Source organism: Pleurodeles waltl, chromosome 1_2 (assembly GCF_031143425.1).
Source record: "Pleurodeles waltl isolate 20211129_DDA chromosome 1_2, aPleWal1.hap1.20221129, whole genome shotgun sequence".
In the NCBI taxonomy this organism is placed as follows: Eukaryota; Metazoa; Chordata; class Amphibia; order Caudata; family Salamandridae; genus Pleurodeles; species Pleurodeles waltl.
The window spans coordinates 1,230,358,346-1,230,375,856 of record NC_090437.1 but is presented as its reverse complement, the minus strand read 5'-3'; the positions used below and the strand labels follow the sequence as shown (position 1 = coordinate 1,230,375,856).

General features: G+C 42.4%; 1 protein-coding gene across 2 annotated transcripts in view; it reads left to right on the top strand.

Annotated features, from left to right (window-relative positions):
- Positions 1-17,511, top strand: part of IMMT (inner membrane mitochondrial protein) — a 300,472-nt gene that overhangs the window by 205,200 nt on the left and 77,761 nt on the right. For both annotated transcript variants that reach the window (XM_069204323.1, XM_069204314.1), the window contains one exon: positions 15,101-15,324. In XM_069204323.1, coding sequence (XP_069060424.1) covers positions 15,101-15,324 — 224 coding nt within the window. The remainder of the gene's footprint in view (positions 1-15,100; positions 15,325-17,511) is intronic.

Genomic DNA, 17,511 nt, shown 5'->3' with positions numbered 1-17,511 from the left:
GACACTTGGGTTCTAGCAATTATCCAACATGGTTATTGCATAGAATTTCTACAATTCCCTCCAAACATACCACCAAAAGCACAAAATTTAACAACACACCATTCCAATCTCCTGGAGATAGAAGTGCAGGCACTATTGCAAAAGAATGCAATCGAATTAGTGCCAAACACACAAATAAACACAGGAGTTTACTCACTGTACTTTCTGATACCAAAGAAGGACAAAACGCTGAGACCAATCCTAGACCTCAGAGTAGTGAACACTTTCATCAAATCAGACCACTTCCACATGGTCACACTACAAGAAGTATTGCCATTGCTAAAACTGCACGACTACATGGCAACTTTAGACCTCAAGGATGCTTATTTCCATATACCAATACACCCATCGCACAGGAAATACCTAAGGTTTGTATTCAAAGGAATACATTACCAATTCAAGGTACTGCCTTTCGGATTAACAACTGCACCAAGAGTCTTTACCAAATGTCTAGCAGTAGTCGCAGCACACATAAGAAGGCAGCAAATACATGTGTTCCCATATCTAGACGACTGGCTAATCAAAGCCCATTCGTTAATAGAGTGCTCAAATCACACAAATCATATCATACAAACACTCTTCAAACTAGGGTTCACCGTCAATTTCACAAAATCCAAAATTCTGCCACGCAAGGCACAACAATACCTGGGAGCCATAATAAACACATCAAAAGGAGTAGCCACTCCAAGTCCACAAAGAATTCAAAATTTCAACACCATCATACAACGCATGTATCCAACACAAAAGATACAGGCAAAGATGGTATTACAACTCCTAGGCATGATGTCATCATGCATAGCCATTGTCCCAAACGCAAGACTGCACATGAGGCCCTTACAACAATGCCTAGCATCACAGTGGTCTCAAGCACAGGGTCACCTCCTAGATCTGGTGTTAATAGACCGCCAAACTTACCTCTCGCTTCTGTGGTGGAACAACATAAATTTAAACAAGGGGCGGCCTTTCCAAGACCCAGTGCCACAATACGTAATAACAACAGATGCTTCCATGACAGGGTGGGGAGCACACCTCAATCAACACAGCATACAAGGACAATGGAACGTACATCAAACAAAACTGCATATCAATCACCTAGAACTTCTAGCAGTTTTTCAAGCACTAAAAGCTTTCCAACCAATAATAGTTCACAAATACATTCTCGTCAAAACAGACAACATGACAACAATGTATTATCTAAACAAGCAGGGAGGGACGCACTCCACGCAGTTAAGCCTGCTAGCACAAAAAATTTGGCATTGGGCAATTCACAACCAAATTCGCCTAATTGCACAGTTTATACCAGGGATACAAAATCAATTCGCAGACAATCTCTCTCGAGATCACCAACAGGTCCACGAATGGGAAATTCACCCCCAAATACTGAACACTTATTTCAAACTCTGGGGAACACCTCAGATAGACTTGTTTGCGACAAGGGAGAACGCGAAATGCCAAAACTTCGCATCCAGATACCCACACAAACAATCCCAAGGCAATGCCCTATGGATGAACTGGTCAGGGATATTTGCTTACGCTTTTCCTCCTCTCCCTCTCCTTCCTTACCTGGTAAACAAACTCAGTCAAAGCAAACTCAAACTCATATTGATAGCACCAACTTGGGCAAGGCAACCCTGGTACACAACGCTGCTAGACCTATCAGTGGTACCCTGCATCAAATTGCCCAACAAGCCAGATCTGTTGACACAGCACAACCAAAAGATCAGACACCCAGATCCAGCATCGCTGAATCTAGCAATCTGGCTCCTGAAATCCTAGAATTCGGGCACTTACAACTTACCCAAGAATGTATGGAAGTCATAAAACAAGCAAGAAGGCCATCCACCAGGCACTGCTATGCAAGTAAATGGAAGAGATTTGTTTGCTACTGCCATATTAATCAAATACAACCATTACACACAACTCCAGAACATGTAGTGGGTTACTTGCTTCACTTACAAAAATCTAACCTAGCTTTCTCTTCCATTAAGATTCACCTTGCAGCAATATCTGCATACCTGCAAACTACCTATTCAACTTCCCTATATAAAATACCAGTCATTAAAGCATTCATGGAGGGCCTTAGGAGAATTATACCACCAAGAACACTACCTGTTCCTTCATGGAACCTAAATGTTGTCCTAACTAGACTTATGGGTCCACCTTTTGAACCCATGCACTCCTGCGACATACAGTTCCTAACCTGGAAGGTGGCATTTCTCATCGCCATTACTTCCCTGAGAAGAGTAAGCGAGATTCAGGCGTTTACTATACAGGAACCTTTTATACAACTACACAAAAATAAAGTCGTCCTAAGGACCAATCCTAAATTTTTGCCGAAGGTTATTTCACCGTTCCATCTAAATCAAACAGTGGAACTTCCAGTGTTCTTTCCACAGCCAGATACCGTAGCTGAAAGGGCACTACATACATTAGATGTCAAGAGAGCATTAATGTATTACATTGACAGAACAAAGAACATCAGAAAGACTAAACAACTCTTTATTGCATTTCAAAAACCTCATGCAGGAAACCCAATTTCAAAACAAGGTATAGCCAGATGGATAGTTAAATGCATCCAAATCTGCTACCTTAAAGCTAAACGACAGCTGCCCATTACACCAAGGGCACTCAACCAGAAAGAAAGGTGCTACCATGGCCTTTCTAGGAAACATCCCAATGCAAGAAATATGTAAGGCAGCCACATGGTCTACGCCTCACACATTCACCAAGCACTACTGTGTAGACGTGTTATCCGCACAACAAGCCACAGTAGGTCAAGCTGTATTAAGGACATTATTTCAGACTACTTCCACTCCTACAGGCTGATCCACCGCTTTTGGGGAAATAACTGCTTACTAGTTTATTGCAGAACATGCGTATCTACAGCGACAGATGCCATTGAACTGAAAATGTCACTTACCCAGTGTACATCTGTTCGTGGCATCAGTCGCAGTAGATTCGCATGTGCCCACCCGCCTCCCCGGGAGCCTGTAGCAGTTTGGAAGTTACCTTCAATTATTTATATATGTATCATCTCAACCTTAAATAGGTGCATACTTAGTCACTCCATTGCATGGGCACTATTATTACAATTCAACTCCTATCTCACCCTCTGCGGGGAAAAACAATCGAAGATGGAGTCGACGCCCATGCGCAATGGAGACAAAAGGAGGAGTCACTCGGTCCCGTGACTCGAAAGACTTCTTCGAAGAAAAACAACTTGTAACACTCCGGCCCAACACCAGATGGCGAGCTATTGCAGAACATGCGAATCTACTGCGACTGATGCCACGAACAGATGTACACTGGGTAAGTGACATTTTCATTTTTATTTATAAACTTCATTAGAAAAATAAATGCACAGAAACAAAATGAAGCTGTTCAGACATTAACAGCAAAAAATGCACAGATGACACCCTATTAACAACAGAGGATGAAGGGGAATCTGCTTTTGATAGATTGGTCAGGGACTTTTCTGACACTTTTCCTCAGATCTGCCTGGTCATGTGTACAGGAGCTGAGCCAGCAAGTAACATTAATCACAGCATTTTATTTATAGTTGTGACTATATGCGGTCTACCCTAACAAATTTAGGAGAAAACTGGTTACTGGTGCATTTTAAAGCAGCTAGGACAAGCAATAGAACTTGAAACAATAGGACTTGCATGGGAATTATAGTTTCTGTCTAAGGATTTCCTAAAAAAAAAAAAAAGGCATGGAGTATAAAAAGGTAGTCCGTGTTAAATAGAGCCTTAATTGAATATTGACTATCCTACGCATTTTATTAATACTGTATCCTCATCTTTTTATCATTATTGCATTTATGACATGAGGATTCGTTATTGTCATGTTTAGTTATTTGCATTTAATTGATTTTGTAATAGTGTATTGAACTATCTTGCATATGAATCAATTTCCACGTCGGTGAGAATTTTGCAGAACATAGACACTTGTAAACATTCTTCTCTTTTTATATTTGTAAAGTTAATTCATATTGCGACGTAGTCCACTGCCGTATATAATTTATTTTTTTATTTTATTTTTTTTGTAAGAGACTAATTGGGAAACTTTGGTTGCTTGCTTGTGGTTGTCGGGTGTTGCATAGATAAACACTAACTTAATAAGTGAAGAATTTTCATTAACATTTTCAAAACTTCCTTTCCTATTATAGACATTTGAGATTTGGGCGAGTGCTCTTTTTCAAAATGTTCATTAGCGCATTTACTTCAGTATCTTTGACACTTTTCATGCAGTGAACGAAAATATTAATTTTTGAAATCTACATTTGAAGTCTTAGACTCATTTAGGCACTGATTACAAGTTAGCTGGATTTAGTTGTGGCAATGCCAGGTGTCAGTAATGCACATTTTTGGTCGGGTATTCCAGCACCTAAATCAAGCTACTAGAAAATAGTCAGCCCCGAATGGAGTATAACAGGCTAACCCAGTTTTACCAGGTCTAAGAAATGATTGCCGGTCCCAGGTGTGAGTAGTAAATCTGAGTGAGGGGTCGCAGCAGGGTGGGGCCCAGTGAGTGGCCAGTGCATCTTGTGCCAGTAGAGGCTGTTGTCATGCCCTGGGAAGCATTCTGTGCCCTTTCAAACTTCACTCCCAATAGATTCACATTCTTCTGACTGGGGCCGTGTTGAGCTGGTGCCCTCAGACCCTGCCCTGTTCAACAGTGGGTTTACTGTTCCCACACCCAGCAGTGTTGGGTATAGGACCATCGTGCCACTTGTGATTCCCCCGGTGTATACGGCTCTGCCTAACTTTTAATCGTGGAACAAGTGAAGTGCTTCTTACCAGTTTTCTGCAGTGTCTTTCTTGATTCCTTTATTAAAACGGTGTTATCATAAGATTAGGGTGTTTAATGTGGAAATCATTCCTACATAGCATTGTGCCTTTATTTAGTTTACAGCTTTATATCACTGCCGCTTTGAGAGTGGGTCAAACAGTGCCTAAAACCAGGTTTGGTTTTAGTTTCTCATGGTTATGTCTGGCCGGGAACAGCCACTGCACACATGAAAGTACACATCAGAATTCAAATGTCGTGTTTTTTAACTGTAGTGCTCTATTTGTAGCGCTGTGAGATGGCTCCATCCATTGTGAATGAAGAGCTGTAAGCAATGGGAAAGCTAGTGGTGTTTTTGGTAACGTAAAAGACGGCAAGTGTCCAGTAGGCAGCTGAATGACTCATGGAGCTGTTAAATGCTACTGGAGAGGTGCGGAGGCACACAAGCAGTAAGCGGTGGAACTGTGTTTTCTCTTAGTAGCAGCTAACGCCTTCCATGGCACCATACTTCCAGACCATGAAAGTGCATTCAGAGCAAATCCAAAATAAATTCACAAACCACCACTGTTGGGTCTCCCATACCGTAAGTCCATATGTCTCCTTCATCCCATTTTTATGGCTTATTTAAGAATAGAAATGTCAATAGTTCTTATGTTTAGTCCATGCTTTTGCTAAATTTGAATGTCAGTCTTTGGCCCTTGACCCTATTTTAGCTGCGTGCAGGAAGCTGTTGTCAGCCCATTGATAAACAAGCTGGCAGAAAGCTTAGGTGGATCCCTCCATTTTGATAGAGAATCTGGTATCATTTTCCCGCAATCCTGTTGAATACTAAAAGTTAAAAGGCTAAACTATTAGGCAAAATAAAATTTTGCATTGGCAAGCATTTTTTAAGTGAATAACTCAGCCTCCTCAGCCATATCTCCCCCATCATTTGGGAAGTGGCTAAGATGTCAACTCCCCACTTACCGCAACACATTTGAGGCCATTTCAAACATCATCTTGCAGTATGATCATATATAGACAACATATTCCTCCCCTTTTGACTATCCACAGGTGCCAGACTGGGTCTGGAGTTTTAATAGCAGTTGGTCCCCTGTGCTGGTAGGTGGCACTGTCAAACTCTGCAATGACCTATTGCACTGAAAGTAGTGGTGCTCTGGAAGTAGTGGTGCGGAGCCGCCCATGTGCAACACAGTTAGTTACTTATTTCTGCATCCTTTAATGCGGATCAAATGCTACACTCACAACTTTGATTATACGGACTCCTGCTGTGACTGCAAATGTTGGTCATGGATCTGCAATACGTTTGCCTGTGGTGGCTAGGTTCCAGTCATGACTCAGTTATGCAAAATATGATCCCCGATGCACCTGAAGGTGGTCAGGGGGTTTGGTAGCAAAACTACATCCCAGAACACAAGAAACAGCCATGTTCAAAACTGTGATCATGTTCTGCTTCCAAGTCATGTGGCCCAAGTCATGGGGCTGCTTAGACACCAAATCCCAATCCAAGTTGCAAATCATGGGGTAAGTCGAAGTCCAAGGTGTGCCATAAGCGCAAAAAGTCCAAGTGGGATTCGTCACCTTCCTGCCACTCCCCCACAGGCAGGACGCTATCAGTTGACACTAACTGGTCCAGCTCTGCAGATGTTATCCGACTCCAAGCACATTAGGAGGCTGCCCCAAGCACCATTGTCTACTATGCAGCAAAGAGGCCATGCTTTCAAGGTGATGCCACCTTTCTATGGCGTGCCTTTGGGATCTTATGAACCTGTATGAGCCCTAATGTCACTTCCACTAACTTGCTCATATGTTGTTGACTGAACTTGTTGGGCCCTCTACTGACTCCCTACTGGTTTAAGCCCAGTCTTTCATTCCAGCCCTAAAGGTCACGCCGATCTCCATCACACCAGTGCTTAATCCCCCAACTCTAGCAGCATCTATTCGGATTCAGTACCATCATCATCCTCTGACCTAGAACCAGTGTGCGCCCAAGCTAGGCCCATTTGCTCTATGAAGTAACCAAAACTCAAAATCCAACTTTCGATGACCCCCCATCCTCTTCCTCGATGCCACTACTATAAGAGGATGTAAGTCATGTTAAATTCTGAGTCAGATAGTCCACATATTACAAGTGTACTACATGATGAAGACTACTATGACAGGGGAGACAACTCACTCTTCCCTCACTGTTCTGCAGCTGGATTGTACATGTATTTGCAAAATATTAGTGCACTAGACACTTCTCCTGAGACTGAATTAGAATCTCCACCATCACCCCTGAAGAAAGTGCCTTGTTCACAGTTGTTGTCCGCATAGTGACAGAAGTACTTTATTTTTAAGCTCCCAACCGCTGAGTCAGAATCCATTGTTTAGACATAAATCATGTTTACTCTGCATGGCACATTGGAGCCCTTGCAACTATTTAAAGAAGACCTGATAGAAACCTTGATGGCATCATGGGTGAAGCTGTGCTTGCCTCTCCAGGATGGTCGCCCAATAGCTAGGCCACACAGGCAAGTCCCAGGAAACCCGGCCTTTCTTAATCATCACGTGGTCCAGGCATTCACAAAGCAGGCCAACCCAGATGTATTCCCTTCTGCGCCACCAGTTAGGGAGTCAAAGCACATTCACATATTTAGCAAAAAGTATGATTTTTCGTTGCCAATTTGATCCTCAGTCCCTAAATACTGTTTTGTGGCGGACTACGCACATGCCCCTTAGGAGATGGCCAGCAAGATATTGTTGGTCGTACTGATTCATTTTCAAGAATGTCCTTATCTTAATAAGTCAAGATGAACAAGACATAGCAAAATATATTTTGAGAGGCAGCCTTACCAAAATGGACTGTGTGGCCTGCGCCATGTGCACAAGTGTTGTAATCATGTGGCATGCGTAGATGTGTGCCACAGGTTTCTCTGGCAGTGCAGATGGCATCACTAATTTATATGCCCTTTGACTCCAGATTCTTCAGAGAAAAGGCTGACTCTGATCTCGAGCATTTTAAAGTTCAGCCCACTATTTAGGCTTGCTTTCAGTGCATCATCAGTTCCACAAACAACATAGGTAATTTATGGGGCACTTCCATGGCCTAGCATATCACAGTCCTCAATCCACACACTATGTGGAGCAGCCAGCTCAGAGGTTTTTCAGCTCCAAAGGATGTGGTGGTAGCAGAGGTCACGGACAGCAGACTTCAACCTTCTCACCCACCTCAACAACTTCCAAGCTTCTCTGATTTTCCCTTCCAGAGCCATGCACAGGTGTTTGAGGGCAGATTTTGAGTTTTCCTGCAAGACTCGCAATTTTTAACTCAAAACCCGCAATCCTCAAACTATAGATTTTACTGAAATGTTACACCCTACCATACATGTCCCCTCCTCCCCGCCCCTTGTATCCTATTCTTATTCACACTTCAACAGACCATGGTGCCATTCTTCTGCAGAAGTTTCAATCAATCTTGGCCCAAGGGGTCATAGTTGAGGGTACCAGAAGTAGAGAACGGCAAAGAGTGTTACTGATGCACGTCTTGGTGCACAAGAAGGAAGGAAGGCACTGGCCTATTTTGGATCTTCACAACTGAACATTTCCTGCAAAGGGACAAATTTAAGATGCTCGTTCTGACCAAAGATCTTTCCAACCTGGATCCCTGGGATTGGATGGTATCCTTGGACTTGCAAGATGCATACTTTCATGTGCCAGTCCAGCAGTCCCGCAGACACACTGGTTTGTAGTGAGGTCAGAACATTTTCAATTTGCGGTTCTGTCTTTAAGTCTTAACTTGGCCACTCAGGTGTTCACAAAAATCACAGCGGTGGTCACAGCCCACCTTTGTCGATTAGGGATACATGTATTCCTGTACCTCGATGAATGGATGATAAAAGCATTCTTGGTACAGTCAGTCGCAGACTCCCTCTGTATGGCATTCACGTTTCTTCCATGCCTGGGGGGCTTTCCAGCAGCAAACCAAAGACCTGATGTTTGAGGCTGAATCCTGGGTCTTGATGTGGGCGGTTCTGAGGCTTCTTGGAGACCTGGCCTCAGGCATCGTCCTGCCAATTTTGATTCCTAGAGACATAGCACCTTTATCTCAAGAAGAGAGCTCAGGGCCTTCAGTGATGGCAGGTGGACACTAGCTTGTCATGTGCCAGGCCGTTCTCCATACTACAACAAGAGCTCACAGTAGTGCATCATTTCATGGTTAGGACCATCACTTGGGAGAAGAGTTCTCTGGTCCCCAGCGAAATGAAAGCTCAATCATCTATAGCTTTGTGTCATTCAATTGGCTCAGAAGGCCTTTCTCCTGTACATCAAAGGGGAGACTGCTTGTCCTGGCAAACAATACAGCCACCATGTGGTACTATAATAAGCAGGAGGAAGTACGTTCTTGCATCTTGTGCCAGATCGGACTGTACCTTGGAAATGGCTTGACAATCAAGGGATCTCGCTTGTGATGAGAGTTGCTCAGTGCCAGGGAGGACAAGTTAATCAAGATGTCAGTCTGGGTGGCTCAGAACATCGTAGCCCATTGAGTGTACCCTGGCAGGACCTTTTAGCCACTGCTTACAACTAACAGTGTTATGATTTGTGTTCACTTTAGTTCCTGCTAGGAGAATGTCTTTTGGTTGCATTTTGTCTGCAATGCATTGCAGTGCTCCTGTGCATTTCCTTGCTACCTCCTTTCTTGAGTACTGAGGACAATCAGAACAGTCTGGGCTCAAGTCATCTTGATTGTCGTGGATTAGGCCAGGGAATTGTGGTACCAGAGCTGAGTATTTGCCCTCTAATCTTCTTCCTCATTAAGAGGACCTCCTGTCTCTGCAACAGACAAGAGTCCTGCACCTGAATCTTCAAAACCTAGACTTCCAGGAATGGAGCTTGAGTAGAGGTTGTGATTACTGCGGCTAAATGCCATTTGACTTAATCTATCTGTTTGGGGCATTTGGTGAAATGTGTGGCCTGATGCGAGGACCATCCTCTGTTGGCCAAGCTATCTGACCTTATATTTTTTGTTTTATTTTTGGTATAGCAGTGCTTTACTGTGGGAACAGTGAAAGGCCTTATGTCTGCCGTCTCCCCCTTTTTACATATATCTGATCAGCTGCCTGTGGCCAAATCGCCCATTGTGGTGAGATTCTTAAAACAACTGATGCACGTTTCCATCAATGCCTTTCAATATGCCTCAGTGGAACCTACTTTGCATTCTTGGTGTGCAGTCCTTTCAAGTCCGTGCATGGTTGTTTTCTATTGCTTCTAGCCATCAAGATGTTTTTCCTTAGAACTGTTACCTTTGTATGCCATGTGAGAGAGCTGCAGTTACGTGTCAATGTAACCTCTGTGTACTGCTTGCTTTCCTGACAAACTGGTGTTGAGGTCTCAAGCCTTTCTGCTGAAGGTTTTATTGCCCTTCTATGTGGTTCATCTCTCTTTTTGCCTCTTTCCTCTTTCTCTTTGCTATCTCCCTCTGAAGAAGAGGAGCGGCTTCATGAGTTAGACCCAAAGAAAGTTCTGTCCAGGTGGATTGTCCTGTACCTATAGACGTGCTATTGCCAGGCCCAGAAGGAGCCACCTTGTCCCGAGGGTGGATGGGCTCATTCCACCAGAGCCAAGGCTGCATCCACAGCAGTGCCAAGATGTGTTCCTGGCCTAAACATCTGCAGGCTACCACCTGGACGTCTGTGGATACGTTTGTCAAGCACTACTGACTCAACACTCTAAACCACAGGGAGAATCATTTTGCCATCTCAGTCTTACAGGACTTGGTATGAGCTCCCTCCTCAGCCTTGCATCTTTTTGGTAGCTGCTGCTTGGGTGCTTGAGAAGATAAGGTTAGAAGTATTCATTATCAAAGCAAATTATTTACTTTTGGTAACACTCTTTGTGGTGGATAGTCTAACAGCAGATTCTTTCTTCGATTTCCCATGTCCCCATTTTGTGGAGTAGTCTCTAACTGTTTCAAGTTAGATTCGGCACACTGTCGCCTCCAATCTTTAATGGCTGATCTGCATCTAGGCACGCAGAAAAGTGAGAAAACAGGCATCAGCTTGCAGGGGTGTCTCTTATATGCACCTCTACACTGTCACTTACGGAACGGTGCAAAATCCTTACGGGGTCAGACACGGGAGCAATTGCTGTTACGTAACCAGACCTAGCCTGGTTCCTAGAGATATTCAAATGGTGAGGAAAGAATAGTGCCAGCGGCAAGTAACTTGTTCTTCTAAGCACACTTTGTGGGACTACCTTGAACTGTAATGTTATGGCCGTTTCGAGTGTGCTGTTGCACGTGCACTCCAGAATGATTTTCACAATGATCTCAAGGAGGTATTAGGGCACACTTTTTGGTTATATCATTTGATGAGAAAAAAGATTTGGTGATCAAGAGAACAATAAGCTTAATATTAAGAATTTGCCAACTACAAGGGCACTGGGACTTGTTTCGCCATGCTGTGCATTCCATTCTAGTTAAGGGGTCACAGTAGGCACAGTAAGGACAGCATCCTCAAATGCTTCAGCAGCAGCAGCATAATCAACCTTCTGAGGGCAGGGACTCCATTAGGGATAAACTGTAAATTGCCTTCTTGCCACTAGCAGCAGCATCATCCCTGTCCATGAGACCCTGATTGTGGACCATTGTCCTCCTTTCCAAAGTACTGAAAGAGACTGAATAGGAAACCGTATGGTTTTCACATTATTCACAAAGGATCTTTCCTTCCCATCATTAGAAAGCCACCTGCCATTACTCTATCCCCAGTATCTTCCCTCCCCCTTAGTCCCACCCTAGCTGGACGTATTTTTGCTGTAAGTGCACTTATTCCACATATGTAGGTGATCAAGCCAGTGTATCCGTGAACATGTGGACTGAGCTTCTGCGAAATGTATTTTCTGGCAGAAAAGGAAAGCAAGGGAAGAAGTCTGTTTATGGGCCTTGTTATTGTCTGGTCACTTGATCTCCAGCACACCTATTTTCATATTCTGAGTAAGACATGGTCATCTGAGGTTTCCCAGGTTTATGGTTAGTGTCAGCACTACCTGCTGAAGACACTTTATTTTGGTGACAGATCTGTGTCTAGAAGATGGTTAACATGGATATATTGGCTAAACATTTGTGGTGCTCAGTTCTCCACATTTGTCTTTACCTGGACGACTGGCAGTTGTGAGTGGACTAGCCATCCAGAGTACTGTCATCAACAAGGGCATGCTTTTTTACACCAGCTGGGATTTTTTTGTCCGCATCTCAAATGTTTTTCTGGTGCTAAGCCTGAGGTTCAGGTTTCAGTACAGTTCCAAACAGTTCAGGGAAGCACCTTTCATCCACTGAAGAGTGTCAGCTGTTCTACACACAGCACGTAGTACACTTGTTTATACCATGAACTTATCTGCTTGGCTTGTTTTTTCTTTCCATTCTGGCAATCATAGCTTCTTGCATATTCCCAACTACTTATGCTCCATTGAAGATCCTGTGGATCCTGAGATGTTATCAGGCCCAATCCTATTTAAATCTAGGTGTAATAGTAGGATTTGCACTAGTAAGCCTTGGTGAATATCCTGCTTATGGAGTAGGCATGCCAACAGCCCTGGCCTGAGGCACAGATGATTATGAATGCCCCTCTCTTAGTTTAGGGTGTTTACTCATGAAACAGTCTCAAGTTCTATTTGTCAGAGGATTGTGGGTCCAGATGAACTATTACCTTGGGCAAGTCTCCTAATCCAGACCTCTTTACTTGAGTGCACATTAACATGTTCTAGACCTACATGGAAACACGATGGTGACATGTTATGTCAGAAAGTCTGAAGGAGAGGGAGGGGAGTCTTTTCAAGCCTGCAAGCCAAACCTGACTCTGGTCTTGGGAACAAAGTTATTTCAATTCTAACAGGTAGGTCTGCCTCTCTGCTCTTGGTAAATTGGTCACATAATTTCCATTGTAGCTGCACAACTGACCTAAGTGGGGATATTCCATCAGGTTTTTTTCACAATGATTTGCATGAGTAGCAGTTACATCAGGAAATAGTGGAGATTATATTTTCTATTTGGTAGTCTTTCAATACTATGTTTTCCTCTTGTTAAACTGCAGTGTGCCTTCTTCATTGTTTGTGAAGTCGATCTCTGAGGGGCATATTTTAGTGGACTGTGACGTGAATTTCCAGTATATGTTTGCTAAACCTTGTCCTTTCGCTGGTTAAGGAAACTGAGCGTTCTTGTGGAGGTTATAATTGTTATAGCTTCCACGAAAGTAGGTGTATTTGCACCTGCTATAACAGTTTCAAATTGTTTGCTTTGATACTTGTTCTCTTCCTTTTAAAGGATTATGTATGGCGGCTAAAAAACACACCAAATGGTTTTTCTGTTTTTGAGGAAGATGTTGACGTTTTTCATGGCAGCCAGTTGACCTACCACCACAAAGATGTATGTGCTTTGTTGTAATAGATGTTCTTCTGTGCGTGCAGGCTTTTCATGTTAAGTCTGGGTGCTGTAGGGGGTATTTCACGGTATAGAATCTGCGAGAACCTAGAGCATGGATCAGAAAAATTACATTTTCAAGACCGTTAACTGGCTTTTCCAGATTTGTGAACAGTACTAGATATTAACTGTTCCCAACAAGGAACTTCTGCTGCTAGCGTTGTGACTCTGGGCACATCTTTACCCGCGAAGTGTAAGTTCTTTGCACCTGATGAATTCAAAGAGCTCCTGAAATCCAGGCTCTGAATGTTTTACGCTGTATGATATTCTTCATGTAGCTCTGTGTGTTTTTTTTCAAAGGACGTACAATTTTAGAGATGTGTTTTGGCTGTTTGTTAAACCACGTTTGATTTTTAATCTCTGAAGCAACAAAACAAAGCCTTTAAATTACAGGTGCTCTCCGCCGCTGCATTTCAGATAGTGAGTTTCTGGAAGATGAGACTACTTTAGCGCTTTGAAAGACACGCATCTTGCGGTGGATTGCCTCTTGTATCAAACTCTGCAGTATCTAGTAAGATGTCTCCTCGCCTTCACACCAGTGGCTAACTCCATCCACGAGACGGGAAGTTTACACAAGCTGTACTAAGTCATGCACTGGGAGAGCATATAAACCTCTCTGCTTTTACCTGAAGTCATGTAGCTCCCAGTGTAGGAATTCTGCCTTCATTGATTCACAAGTTATACCAAGCTCTGATTACTGGATCATTTCTCAGAATATTTCTTCGCCATGCTTGGTTTCGGAGTGGTTCTGTTTTCTCAACACAATAATCTACTGAATGTCCTCTAGTGGTCTGATCATTAATCGAGAGTTCGAGAACTTGAGTGTTTAGCAAAAGCATCCTCTGTTGAGTCCCAAAGCCTGGAGACATGACAGTAGTCAGCCACTGGAGTTTCTGGAGCCTCGTAGCAGCGGCTCAGAATATGGAACTTAAACCAGGATAGCAGGGAACTGACGCCGATGCCAGCACTGGTGGCATCCGAGAGAGACCGGCTGCGTGAGAGACGCCACGTAACTGGGGCAATGCTGGGAAAACCTGTCCGAGTGCAGCAAACACATCAGTTTTAAAATGAATGCAAATATTCAATTATTGTGCTTGGATGTTCGTCGGGGCATCTGATACTGTGTTGGGATTTTTTAATGAGTTTTTTTTTTTGGCAATGAAGGTTTCCGTAAAACTATAATTTCTGATAGTGAAGTGTAGTTTATCTCTCAGAAGATTAAACATTCCGTGATACACACAACTTGTTTCTCATAAACCAAACAGCTTAGTTGAAAGAATAAATACTTTTCTTAGTGAAGGTTTACAAAGTGCATGTTCATGTGGAAAAAATTACCAAAGCTTTATTCGAGGAACACAATGGAACTGGCATTTAACTCCACATTCCACTATAGGTTATTGATCCTTTGTTTTATTGAAGGATAGAAGTTCATTTTCTGCTTTAAACCGATTGATTAAGTACAAAAACCAAACCATTGATAAAGATATTGCATGAGCCTGTGAAATAGATATGCATGTAGCTGATCAGTGGTTTATCTTCAGGTGTTGAAAGGGATTAATAAAGCATTTCAGATGTTATCGTAACTAGAAAAGTGCGAGAGATCTTGCACTGTACACAGGTGGAGATGAATTTAAATGCACTGCTTTTTGAAAAAGATGATCTATAATAGCTACCCGCAGTTTGTCCCACTGATAATATTCAAGATAGTATTCATCCTGCTGCTGTTATTGTTTGTCTCCTGCTGAGCAAAGATCACTTACATTTTTACATTTGAGTTAATTTAGCTAACATGCAAACCATTTCTGTCCCACTTAGCTGAGAAGCTGAGTACAGACGACTTGAATTCGCTCATTGCCCACGCTCATCGGCGAATTGACCAGCTGAACAAGGAGATGGCTGAGCAACGGGTCCGAGAAAAGCAGCATATTGAGACGGCCCTGGAACACCAGAAACTCGAAGACCAGAAAGCACTGGAGGCTTCAGTGGCGAAAGCACTGGAGCACTACAGAAGTGACATAAAACTGGAACAGGACAAAAAGGTACAGAGAGAGAAAAACATAAGATTGCCACAGATCCTCGGTGGCACAGCTGGTCATCATTTCCGTTCCAGAATGGATGTTTTTAAAGCTTAATATTATTTATACTCCTTAAGTGTTTGTTATTCTAAGTCAAATTGTCCCGAACATTGTACGAAAACCAACGTGTTAAACACATTGAAAGAAAAAGATGGAGCATAGTACTTTACAATAATATATATATATATATTTATATATATATATGTGTGTAATAAATATTTTGAATTTTTTATTTTTATTTATTTACAGATCAGTTAAAGGGGCTTCATAGAGGTTCTGCCGGAAGTAGGACTTGACTTGGAACATTTTTTTTTTTTTTTTTTTTTTATTTAAAACTTTTACTCCAGGGAAGGGAAAAAAGTACAGAATTATTTTTAGTGGATTCAGTTGGAAAATACAAAATGTAACTAATGAAGAAGCCTGATCTATCAAAGTAAGACAAGAATCACCGCTGGGGTGGGCACAGGGCCCATGGTGGGGGACCAAAATGAAAGTTCCCAAAACAGAGAGGTTTAGTAGGGCATGGGATTTCCGTCTTGTTCCTGTTCAATTTTATATGATTTTCACTTACCCAGTGCTGAACCTTAGGGAGGGAGTCATATAACTGAGCCATCACTGACTGACGATCACTGGTTAGCTTTACAACGTTTTAGGTATTGTACGCCTAAAGAAATAGACTAAACCCAAAAGATCGAATCAGGTAAGGTAGTGGGATTGTATATGGGTTAAAAACAAAGGTGACCAGATTGAACCTGGGGGGAACACTGCAGATGCACAGTCTGCTAGAGGAGTCAATTGATGCAAATGAGATGCAGAAAGATACATAGAGTAAATGAAATAACAAAACCTTGATAGGACGAGATCTTTTATTCCTAAGCCACACAGCCTAGACAGAGGAATGTGGTCGATAACTCGGTCAAAAGCCACGAAAAGATATAAAGGAATCAGCGCAGCAGGAATGTTAAAAACTCCATGGCTTCATAATTTGTCCAAGAGCAGGCACAACTGTTAATTTCGTGCTGTGATTAGAGCGAAATCCAGTCTGAGCTGAATGTTAAATTTCATTAGCTTCAACAAACTGTAAAGTAGAAGTCATTTTTTTGTGATCACTATCTTAGATTTCAGTTGTTGAGGGGATCCCGCCTTACCTAGTTTCCTACTTGCCCCACCAGTTTTTTTTTTTAGGTTTCACCTGCACTGCGCTTGCGAAGTCCTATGTTGCTAAAAAAAGAAAAAAACATTAACCCTTAGCCTATTTTCCCTATTTTTTGGGCTCTCAACTTATTTCTAGTTTGTGGTGAAAACCAGTGTGAAACCTGTAGGTGATGCAGAAAAGCTATAGATTTCTGAAAAGTAGACAAAATTCTGAATTCAGCAAGGGATCATATGTGTAGATCCCTCAAGGTTTTGCTAAGGAAAATAACTGTGGAAATAAATATTAAAAATGAGTATGAAAAATCAGGCATTTGTGGCAACATTTTCATCTTTAACTTTTTGTCACGATGGCTGATTGACAAAAGGAATATACCATTACATCAGGTAGACCCTTCTGATTTCAGGGAAATATAAGGTTTGTAGGTTCTCTAAGAACCCTAGGTACCCAGAACCAACAGCTGAGGTGCACCGTACAATGGTTTTTCATTGAGTATCGAGTATAGTTCAATTCTTATAGCAAAATAGGCAGCGTGAAAAATGGGTATCAAGGAAACTTATGTATTTCTGAAATGGGCACAAGATATGGAGTTTAGGAGCAGTGGACATTTCTGCATTTCTGAATTTGTGGGTGCCCATGCTAGCCTATGATTTGGAGGGTGTTTCAAAATGTCATCTTTCTTATACACCGGCTTACATTTGAAAGGCACAAATGCAGCAGAATCCAATAGGTTATAATAAATGTTCTACTATTCTATGCTCCCACAAGTCTCTTAAAAAAAATGGAGCCTCACTTTTGTGGGTAGGTCTAGTGCCTGTGACTGGAAATGTCCTAAAATGCAACATTGGACTCCTCACATTTTTCCACTGAAACTGGCTATTGTTTTCCAATATGGGAAGCTCGAGAGTTTGGACCCTAGCTCAGCCAGCAGCTAGGGAAACTGAGCCAAACTGTACATTTTTTAAAACTAGACACCTAGGGGTATCCAGAGTGGGCTC